General features: G+C 32.2%; 1 protein-coding gene across 1 annotated transcript; it reads right to left on the reverse strand.

Moving 5' to 3' along the window:
* Window positions 1-2,246: 2,246 nt before the first annotated feature.
* LOC108455620 (LOB domain-containing protein 25) lies at window positions 2,247-4,076 on the reverse strand. The gene is made up of 2 exons (XM_017754159.2): window positions 3,913-4,076; window positions 2,247-3,047 (listed from the first exon to the last, which is right to left on the reverse strand). Exon 2 carries the CDS (start codon window positions 3,040-3,042, stop codon window positions 2,560-2,562), a length of 483 nt encoding a protein of 160 aa, XP_017609648.1. The 5' UTR covers window positions 3,043-3,047; window positions 3,913-4,076; the 3' UTR covers window positions 2,247-2,559.
* Between the last annotated feature and the right edge of the window lie 7,830 nt (window positions 4,077-11,906).

Below are 11,906 nucleotides of genomic sequence, written 5' to 3' on the forward strand. Positions count from 1 at the left end.
GTACATTTAGTAGTGGTGAAATTAAATATTGTAGCGTGAAATAAAAAATAAGTTAAACACACTGTACTCCACTGACCATCTAAATTCACCCTAAATCCTTATTTATTTTCTTGGTCTGGGCCCGTGAGGTATTAGTTATTAATAAGTAATTTTTTATAAGGTTGATATCAAGTTGGCTCCTAACGTAAAACTCAACATAGGACTTTATTATAATATATAGTAGGATATAACACATTCATGATATGAGTGAAAAATAAAATTATGTAAAAATATATATTTTAAAAATAATATAAAATAAAGTTTTGGTTGAAATGATGAGTAAATAAAGTAAAGATGTTAAAAATTATAATTTCTTGAGTTCAATTTTTGCTATGTGTATTTATTTTTCTATTTTTATGTAAAAGCTTTAAAAGGGTAAAAATACCCTGAAAATAATATAATTACTTTCTAAAGCAATGATATTTTAGTCATCACCCAATTGAATTGGAGTTCGGCTAACTCATGACACTAACTCAGTTAAGAGTTTAATATATATTAGAAATTCTATCACATAAGTTGCATGTAGAAACTATGTATTTAAAACATAGAGATTAGTTTTAAAATAACATACAACAAATAAAATAATAAAATATATGGTTTTAAACTAATTAATAATAATACATGGAATAGTATGGTTTCAATTTCCACCGCATGCAAACTCAAATCATATAACTTATTAATTTTCTTAACTAAGTTGATACTCAATTGACTCAATCAGGGCTTAAATAGTAATAAAGGATGGAGGGGAGAGAGAAGTTCATTTAATGCTTTTGTCTTCTTTTTTTTGTTTTTTCTTTTTTGCGAATTATAATAATAAGATAAAAGCCTGAATAATCAATACAACTAGTATGACTCAAACCTAGGCCACACCTGGGGTAATGAACACCCTTAATCATCAGACCAACACATGGAGTTCTATTGCTTTTGTCTTTATACTATACTCATTTAACGATTTATTCAATATATTTCAATTTGACATAATTTAATCTTCTAATTATTATTAATGTTATGTCTAAATCATTAAAATTTATGTTTAATAATTATTTTAATAAGCATAATTTCACTTTTTAAATCAAATATAAATTCAGATTTCAAGTTTTAAAAAAATTAAATCAATTAATTAACAATTTTAATAAACTAAAGTATAATAATAATGGGAATTAAATTATATCAAATTATTTGAACTAAAGCATAATATAAAAATAATGGTAACTAAATTATATAAAATTAAATTTGTATACAAGGGACAAAAATCATATGATAAACCAGTGTGGTATAAAGTTTATGAAGCAATGGGTAGCTGTAACTGTTGAGGATTGGCCAAGTTGGGTGTGCCTATGGAAGGCTGTTGGCTTCAAGAGCATGGTACAGAAACCGGTCATTATATATAATAACTATTTTTAAGCTAACAAACAGCCATAACTTATAATTGATGGCCATTCTCAGTCTCCCCGGAAGTGACGAAATCAAGTGCATGTCCAAATTAAGACCACAATATTTTAGCTGGACTATATTTAACCATAAGGCTAGTATTTATGTTATATCCGTAGTACCTATCTAAATATGGGGTATAAGATATGACTTTTAAATATATAATTTTTTAAAATAGTTTGAGTGCTAGATATATAGTAGTATCTAATAATAGATGCTTACATTATGGGTTTGGCTTCCTATTTATATGAAATATGCTTTGGTAATTGCTTATAATTGATAAATTGAGTTTTTGAAAATTTGATCATATAATATAAGGAAAAGAAAAGAAAAAAACGATACCCATCATTGAAATATGCTTTGGTAACTGCTTATAATTGATAAATTGATTTTTTGGAAATTTGATCATATAATATCGAAAAAAAAAGAAAAAAATAATAGCCGCCATCATAGTGTATATTTCAACCTTCGTATCAATAGAATATTATGACATATTGACAACTGGTTCTGTCACAACTCAACTACAACATATTTGGAGTGATTTCAAGTACCTATAACGATATGAAAATCAACCTGAATGATTCAAAATGACGAATAGAATCGATAAAAGAACCGAACAATCACCAAATTAGAGAAGACGAAAACAAAACTGAAATGGATAATAAAATTATATGATTTATAAAGATATCAAGGTGGTTAAGTTCAATGACCAAGGAAACCAAAATGGAACATTTTTTGCTAGCTTGGAAACCTTGTCAAGGCATACTCTTAGGACCTTCATGAAGAAATTACTACATAAAATTTACTATTTATACAACTTACATAGAATCTTTGGATAAATATGGCAGAAAAAAGAGCAGCATCAAATGTTATATACATATAGGAAGATGATTTTCACACAAAGTAATAAGATACTAAGAATAACATTCTTCAGGGTAAGGGCATATCACAAAAAATACCAAGATATGTCACATGGTCCCTCATCAAAATCCCATATATAACAAAGAAAACCCTAAAGCCACCTAATAATTTTGGCACATACAAAATCATATATGATACAGTATACATTACATTACAAAGCACGCCATCTTACATGTTTCCACCACTTGATCTCTCATTGTCTTCATCAGAAGGATCATTCCACTGATAGGGATAATAAAAACCAGAACTCTGGCCAGCTGCCGACGGTGGCGGTGGCGGCGGAGGTCGCAATGGTGGCATTTCGTTGTAGGCATATCGGAATAAATTAGCATTGGTAGCATCCAATTCCCTTTGTAGGGTAATAACCTGCCTTTGCAGCACTGAAATGGCTCCAACGCAGCCATAAACGGGATCTTTAAGTCTTGCCTCAGCTTCATAAGCAAGTGAGTTCACTGCATCTTCCCTTTGAAAAGTTGGGACTTCATTGAGCAGTTTGCTAACATTGCTTGCACCAAATATCTTGTGAACATTGGCGAATTTTTGGGGCTCCTCTGGTGGGAAATATGGTGCAAAAATGCAATCTGGCATACATTTTCTCCTCAAAAACTTGCAGGCTGCACATGGGGAACTCGAATAGCTTGATGAAGACATCTTCACTGCAACAAAGAATTGCGTAATCCAAATCAAGCATTATAATTTCTCCCTTTGAAGTCGTGTTTATATAGGTTTAATATTTGATGTATTGATTTTATACATTATCATTGAGCTAATGAAATTTAATTTAAATAGTATAAATTGAGTAGTTAGAAACAGATTATAATTTATTTATTTTTTACTTTTCAAGTATATATTTTATATATTGAATTTCAATTAATTTATCTATGTATTTCACTTTTATCATTTATATAAAATTAAATTCAAATACAAAATTTCAAATCCATATTCTCAAACCCATCTTATTTTCCAAACAAGTTTTAGCTTTTTCTGACCTGCCAAGCAGATTTTATTTATATATACTTACATATATATATATATATATGTGTGTTTTTATTTGTTCTTTACGAAATAGATCAAAATATCCTTTGGGGGAAAAATAGGTTTAGGATCAAATAGATTTTGACATGAAATTGCTTAAAAAAAACAATACTCTTTGCTGCCATCTTATTTTCCAACAAGTTTAGCTTTTATTCTGACCTGCCAAGCAGCTTTCCTTGAATTTATTAAATATACTACTGTCAGAAATCTATTTCATCTTAAAATTGTATAAAAGAAAAAAAAAAGTCAGCAAGAAAAAAGAAAACATGTATCATTACATTAACATGCACTCACAGAGACTCTAGGATTACAACATAAATTGAAACAACCCTTAGATCCTTAAGGACCACAAAAAAAAAAAAAATCCCAAGATTCCAATATAGTAGATATATATAAATTTGTCTCCAAATTCTTTGTGGGAAAAGCATATGATCAGCCTTATAGTAAAAAGGACTGTATATATATTATATATATGGAAAGGTTTACCTCTATTTTCTCTTTGAGTAGGCTGTTTGAAAATTTGTGACTTTGTGTCAATGAAAAAGACTATAAGATGTAAGATGAAAGAAAAGAGGGGATTAAATTCCCTTTATTAGGGTTTAATATTGAATGTTTATAAAGAGGAAACCCTAATTTGCAGAGGGGTGGGTGGGAGAAGCTGAGTTAAGTAAAGATGGGAGAATAAAGTGAGGCAAAGAGCATTTTCTCACTGAGAAAGAAAAGGGACAATGGAAACAATATAAAAAGCAAAAGATACAATTGGGGGTAATAAATAAGGGCTACAAAAGGATGACTATGACACTGCACATATAGGGTTAGTTTAACCTGTGTTTATAGATACCTATGCTACTATATTTTTAAAAGTTCTTTTCTTTTTATTCTTTTGAAATATTGTTTTTTTCTTTATATACCAATTTTAAAATATTATAAAAAATTTAAAAACTTGAAACAAGGCCGATGGCATACAATCAATTTAGCTAATCATCCAATCATTTATATATACTTAATTGAGGACCAATATAATATATAAATATACTTAATCAACCGCATGCTCCTAGTAGGGTTGTTTTAGACTGATTTTACTTCAATTCAAGACTCTACCTACCTGAAGCTACTATTTTCAGTCTCCATTAGTGTAGATTATATATAATTTAAATTAAATTAAAAATTATGTAAAAAATAAATCTTAATATATAACTTAAGTTTTATCTAAAAGATAATAATTGTTTTTAACTATATGCCAACGTGTATCACTATTAATGTATAAATTTACGCACTTAAAATATATTAAATACAAACTACATATACGATACATAGGGATACTGTTTTAGTTTTACGCACTACAATATAAAATTAGCTTTACACACTACTATAACATTTTATATGATTAATATTGATAAGTTAGTGAAATTAATTAAAATTTTGATTAAAGTAAATGTTTTTATTAATTAATAGCATAGTTACAATAAGTAAAGATATTGTTTACGAAAATTAAAAGTATTAGTAATTACTATTTTTTACTATGTAACGAATAATCCAAATAATTGATTAAAAACTAAAGTTAATTAAATTAATTAACTCACGAACACGACAAAAAAGTAAAACAAAAAAATAATTTATTAACAACCAATAAGCGAAACAATACCCAGAAAAGAATTTGCATAGATTTCATCTCTCACTATTAATTTAAATTACACAATTTATTTTACTTAGCACACTGATTCGTAGAAATCTCTAAATTATGCTAATATTTCTTTCGAGCATAAGAGCAATTGACTCTAGGTTGATTAATTGAAATTTATTTCTAATTAAAACCCCTATTATCGCATTAACTCGTGCTATGAATTCCCCTATTAAATTTGACTCTAATCCGGTAGATTTATGTCATCCTATTTCTAGGATTGCATGCAACACCACTCAATTACCGAAGATCTAATCTTATATAGGGTCTATTTAACTACCGATTTAAGCACATCAAACATGGATTAATAATCTAGAAATATCAAACTAAGAATTAAGCACACATAATTGAGAATAAAAAACTAAGTATTTATTGTGTAAAATAAAAATCAAACTACAAAACCCATCATAAGGTTCATCTCTTTTAGTTATTTAGAAAATTAGTTCATGTTTGAAAATTAAAAAATATCCAAGACACAATATAACCAAAAGAAACAAAGAAACTCATGATAACTTCTTAATAAATCAATTGAGAATCTTCAATCTTGACGGAAATCTACTTCACGATCAGTTTCAATGGTGCTTTTTAAGTTGTTTTCTTGAATATTCTCTTATGGCTCCCTTCTATCTTCTTATTGTTCTCATATATACATCTTAGAATGCCCAAATATCTAAAAATCGCAATTTTTCGCAATGAAGTACACAATCCCGTGAAATTGACATGGCCTAGCACACGCCTGTATGGGTCACACAACAATGTGAAATGGTTTAGCCTGTATGACTCCTACAGCTTGCTCCGACGCTCCAGTTTTCGCTCGTTTGTCGCTCATTTTTCTCCCAAGTGCTCTATTAAGTATTGAAACATGAATTTAAAGGATTAGGAGCATAAAATTCACAATTAACATCTAATAATCACCCAAAAATACATTAAGAATGAGGTTAAAACAAGTTACTTTTAGCATTTATAAAATATCCCCACACTTAAGCATTTTCTTGTCCTCAAGCAAAATTCTTAACCCACATTCAAGTTAACTTCCCTTAATTTATTATTTTCACCAGTAATGTCTTAGGATAATCTATAGATAATCATGCATTGAAAATTTGAACAAAAATGACACTTAAGAACACAAGCAATCCAAGTAGAAATTTTAAGGCATAAAAATATAGACGTCTCCCCTATCTTACTAATTACATGAAATTCAAACTCAACAATAATTAACACCGTTACTAAGATTCACTCAAGCACTAAAGGTGTTTAAGGTTCAAGTAATGTGCACTCAATAGTCGAACAAGAAATGCTATTACCATAGGCTTTCTTGAAAATCAAATCTCTACCACTATATAGAAATGAGATGATACACCAATCAAGAGATTTTTACAAGGTTGTAACGGGGCTTAGAGTAAGAATGCGAAAATGGTCATAAAGTTGGTTATAATCGAGAATTGAGTTAATAAGTTACCAAACCACAAAAAAAAAAAAAAAACTAGTCACTGAATTACAAGAATTTACAACAAGAAGAAATAAATAGTGGGTATGAGCTTTTATACAAAATACAAGACTAATGATTCAAGCTCAATAAAAAAAAATCACTTTTATTTTCATTTTTTAAGAATAAAGTAAAATTCAACAATATAATAGATAAAATATAGTCAAGCAACTAACTAAATTGAATTTTGATAAAAATGGAGTCAATAAAACGAATTTTACAACATTAATGTGGTTTATGAGTTAACATGAAACAGTTTATCATGCTTGACTCTCTCGTATCTTAAAGTATAAATCACAAAATACACAAAAATCCGCATATTAATCCCAAACAAAATCAATAAAGATTCCAATTTTTTTTAAAAAAAACTTTAATATAAGTTTTGAGAAAATTACTTAAACACAACAACAATTCAAGTGCTATATCACATAAATATATAAAATCCTCCCTACACTTAATATGTACATTACCCTCAATGTACAAACAGATATAAACACAATAAGCAAAATATCATAAGAGAGGAAGAGAACAAAAACTACCCTAAATTTGGATGATTTCGTCGAAATAGTAAAATTCAGAATCGTAGGATCGGTGTCATATGGAAATAAAACAAAACATATAAGTCTAACTAAATAAAATAAAAATAAAAAACAATAAAAATAAAGTATAGTTAAAAATTAAAAAAATAAATAAAATATAAAACTATATGTAATCAAGGATCGGTGTCATATGGAAGTCAGGATTGCGAGGCGTAGGTACAATAGGGGGATTGGGTGAAGAAATATGAAAGTGCTGGAACAGTTGTTGTAGATAGGCCTTGATGCGATCTTGTTGGCATTGAAGTTGGCCGAAGTGCTTCGAATGTAGCTGCTCAAGGCAATTGATTCAATCGGAGTGCTGCTACTATATGCGAAAGATGTCTTTAAGCATGATTGAATGTGTAGCAGTGGAGTGACTTGGAAGAGGTGAGGATCAAGCTGAGTATGCAAATCGAGGTTGGTCATAGTCTAAGAGCTCCTCATGGTCATCCTGAGGATTCAGAAGAAACAGTGTATACCGATGTGGACCTGCTCTATGTTGGCACTGAATCATCCTCATATGGTTCTTAATAGATAGCCCTTACGCGACCATCTGTCCGACTAGAGTGAAGGATGAACTCTGCTCCGGAATGTAGAGAAACCTAAAGTACCTTTCAAAACAAGTCACGTAAGGACCCATATAGATATAGTCCTTCCTATTCCGATCGAACTGCTAACGACAACAGTGAGCCACAACGTAAGCGACATCAATCGAGTGGCGCGTTTCCATACTCCATAGAAAATAGGTGTCTGAAGTGCTGACGACCCCCGTACTCTCCTTCTGACTAGTTAATGTGTGGGCCATAATGACATGAGTGTAGCGAAATACCAAAGGTAAACATGTTACCTTTGATTGACTCGGGTTATACTGTGACTCAATCTTGGTAATGTCGATCCAGCAAAGTAGAATCGGTCGATGGATGTGATTGGAAAGTGTTGGGAACACTGAGGTACTCATAAACTCATTGAAATATAATCTTAAGGCAACTATAAAGCCCAAGATGCTCAAGGAATGCGTTGTACCCCCAAGTCAGAAGGAAGTAGTGCAAGGCTCATCCCGCGGTGAAATTGCCGGTTGGAGGAAGAAAGTCAAGCAGAACTTTAATGTGAGTTTAACATATGTGGGCTCCATAATAGTAAAGAATCGATCCTACGGTGTCGTCCCAATTAGTACCCGAACCTTGGCAGCTAAATGGACTGCCTGTAGAGCCTCCTAATCAATGCAATGACCTAAACCTAAGGGCCACTCCTTAAGATGTTGATATTGGTTGTCATATGGACCCAGACTAAATTGGAGACACGGGTATCTCGTGACTGTGGTTGGGGCCGAGGACGAAGATGCACATGGTGTCTTCCACTTTTTAGAGGTGAGGATAGCGGCTTTAGTTTTTCCTCTCGTCTTTGTCCTAATGTACCTAGCAAAATAGGTAATAACGAGATATATCAGCATCAATACAAATTAATATAGTAGATGAACAAATTGAAATGTGAGACACAATGGACCAAGTTCAATCTATCATATAACAAAAATCGACTCACTAAATAAGACCTAAATAATTCAAAAGATAATAAAAAAATATCTAATACTATTGTAATCCAAATGAGTAGAATAAAAATAGGCATACCAATATGATTAATACTAATACTAATACTAATACTAATAAAAAGATAATAATATTAGTAATAATAAAACAAATATAATAATAATAAAAAAACAAAAAGGGTGGTTGGTTGGGTAGGTATTGACGGCAGCATGGAGGAAAAGATCAGTAGTAGCGTGAGGGGAAAATAGGGGACAATCAATGAGGAACGACAGGGTTACAACTGATAGTGCCATGAGAAAAGAAATGGAGGAGGGGAAGGGGATGTTCACGGTTGTGAGTGGGGGAGGGGAGAAGAAGGGGTGTGGAGAAAATAATGGTTCATGAATGGGAAAGGGGATGAGAGAAGGGCAGGGCGAGGAGGATGACAGTGTGTGCGTGATAGAGGATGAAGGGAGAAGTCAATTCTGAGGGATGAACGGTGGCGATAAGGACTTGGAGGTGTTCGAGGCACAAAGTCAGGGAAAAGAGAGGGCGGCAGCAATGTCAAGAGGAATTGGTGTCTGGGGTGCTTGAATGACAATATGGAGGGGTAAGGGCTTTTTGAAACATAGTGGACAAGACAAAAGAAAAAATAAACAAAACCCTAAATTTAAAAGAGGGTACACAACCATGTACCAGACTTTGTAGACCACACAGCCGTGTACCACTCTAAGGCCGTGTTGTCTATAAAAACTTTTAAAAGTTGCTTCAACGTTCATACGGCCTTGGACATGCTCATGTGTCTAGACCATATGTCCCACATGACCGTGTCGACAGGCCATGTAAAGCCACTTAGATTGTGTGTGTTAAAAGAAAATTAATAAATTGGCTCAAGTATCCATACGGTCCATAACACGCTTGTGTGTACCACACAGTCGTGTTGACAGGCCGTATGGCTTTATTTAGGCCTTGTAGGTTAATTGTTTGCTTTTACCACGATCGTGTCGAGGGCTGTGTAGGTCACATAGCTATGTCGTCTACTCTAAACCGTGTGGCACCTTTTTTGTTTTTAATTAAAAGTTAGGTAAATAAAAAAAACTAAGCATGCAACAAAATTAAATGAAATAATTAAAAAAAAACCAACACTCAGGTTATCTCTTGAGAAACGCTTATTTAAAGTCTAAGATCGATTTCCCTTTTTGAGCTCATGGTTAATTCAGATTTTGGAGTCAGAGTTTCTCTCTCTCGTTATCAGTATCACCACCAAGATAAAGTTTGAGTTGATGATCGTTTACCTTGAATGTACCGTAATCAGGGTGTGTTACCTCAATAGTTTTGTATGGGAATAAGTTTTGCACCACAAATGGATTCGACCATCTTGCTCTTTAAGGAACATTCATGTATCTAAATTGTCAAGTAGCACTTTGTCTCTAACTTTGAATTGGTTCATCCTCTTTAAATACACACTGTGGTGTTGTTGTTTTTTTTTTGCACATTTTTGAGTTCTCATCAGCCTTTAGTAGCCATTCATCTAATTAATCGAGCTGTACCATTCTTTATTCACTCATCCCTTAATTTCTATCACCTTGAACATGATACGGTTCTAACACGCTTTCATGAGTGATTTCCTGCAAAAAAATTGAGCCACATGATTATTAACATCAACAGAATAACTAGTATCATCTCGGCCACTAGAAACTATTACAACATCATGTTCTTGAAGAGTAACCTTTTCATCACCTACCCTCAACACAAGTTCACCATTACCTACATCAATAATAGTTCACCATGTCCAATATAACGAAATCAACAGAGAATATGAATTTATCAACTTTAACAAGTACATCATCAAAAATACCCCCTAGAATACTTAATTGATCTGCTAGCTAATTGAATACTCATCCTAGTGAGTTTTGGCTCCCCGAGACAAGTTGTTTGAACATTTTATAAGACACTAGATTTATACTCGCACCCAAATCAGCCAAAACTTTTTTTCTACATTTAAGCTACCTATAAAACAAGGAACAGTAAAACTCTCAGGATCTTTAAGCTTGACGAGTAGTTTGTTTTGGAGAATGGCCGAATACTCCTTATTAAACTCCACAGTAGACAGTTCATCTAACTTTCTTTTATTTGTTAATAACCCATTTAAAAATTTTGTATACTTGGGCATCTATGAAAAGGTTTCAAGATAAGGTAAGTTAATATGTAATTTTTTTCAAAAATTTAAGAAATTTACCATATTTTTCATTAATGCAATCTTTTTTCAACTTTGCCTGATATGGAATTGGTGGTTTGTATTCACTGACCATTGGCTTATGATTTTTTTTGCATTCCTCAACCCCATAATTTTTCTCAACAACTTCTAAATTTAGCTTCTTTTTAAGCTATACCAACACCTTTCCACTTCGTACAATGATTGCGTGGACTTGCCCCTTTGGGTTTGTTTTAGTGTCAATAGGTAAATTGCCTTGTTGTCTCTCTGAAACCAATTTAGCAAGCTGACTAATCTAATTTTCGAGGCCTTTAATAGATGCCTTCTAATTCATCAAAGCTGTTTCAGTATTCTAAAATCGAGTTTCTGACACTAAAATAAATTTAGTCAACTTCTCTTCAAAATGCAGCTTTTTTTCTTGCTGATAAGGTTGCTGAAAACCTGGAGGGGATTGTGACCTTTGATTTCCTTGACCACCCCGAGAAAAATTAAGATGATTCCTCTATCCAGAATTGTAATTATTGTTGTAGGGGTTGTTCTGAGGTATAGAATTATTACCCATAAAGTCGACTTGCTCATGCTCCATATTAGACTTGAAAGGCAATCATTCCGGATTGATCATTCTCGCTCCAATGGCATCACATTGCATTATCGGATTCACTTGTTTACTGCAACTCAAATCATCAATCTTTTTACTCAGTGCTTCCACCTAACTTGCTAACATAGCAACTGCATCTATATTGGAAACACCAACTGTCTTAGTAAGCTTTCTTCTCATAACTTGCCACTGATAGTTATTCAGTGTTATCTCCTCAATAAATTCTTGGGCTGCCTCAGGTATCTTATTATTTAGTGTTCCACCAGTCCCTACATCAATTATCTGCCTAGTCAAGGGATTCAAACCATTGTAAAATGTTTATATTCAAAGCCACAAAGGTAATCCTTAATAAGGACACCTTCTTAAAAGATCCTTAAATCTCTCCCACGAATCCTACCA

This window comes from Gossypium arboreum, chromosome 9 (genome assembly GCF_025698485.1).
Source record: "Gossypium arboreum isolate Shixiya-1 chromosome 9, ASM2569848v2, whole genome shotgun sequence".
In the NCBI taxonomy this organism is placed as follows: domain Eukaryota; kingdom Viridiplantae; phylum Streptophyta; class Magnoliopsida; order Malvales; family Malvaceae; genus Gossypium; species Gossypium arboreum.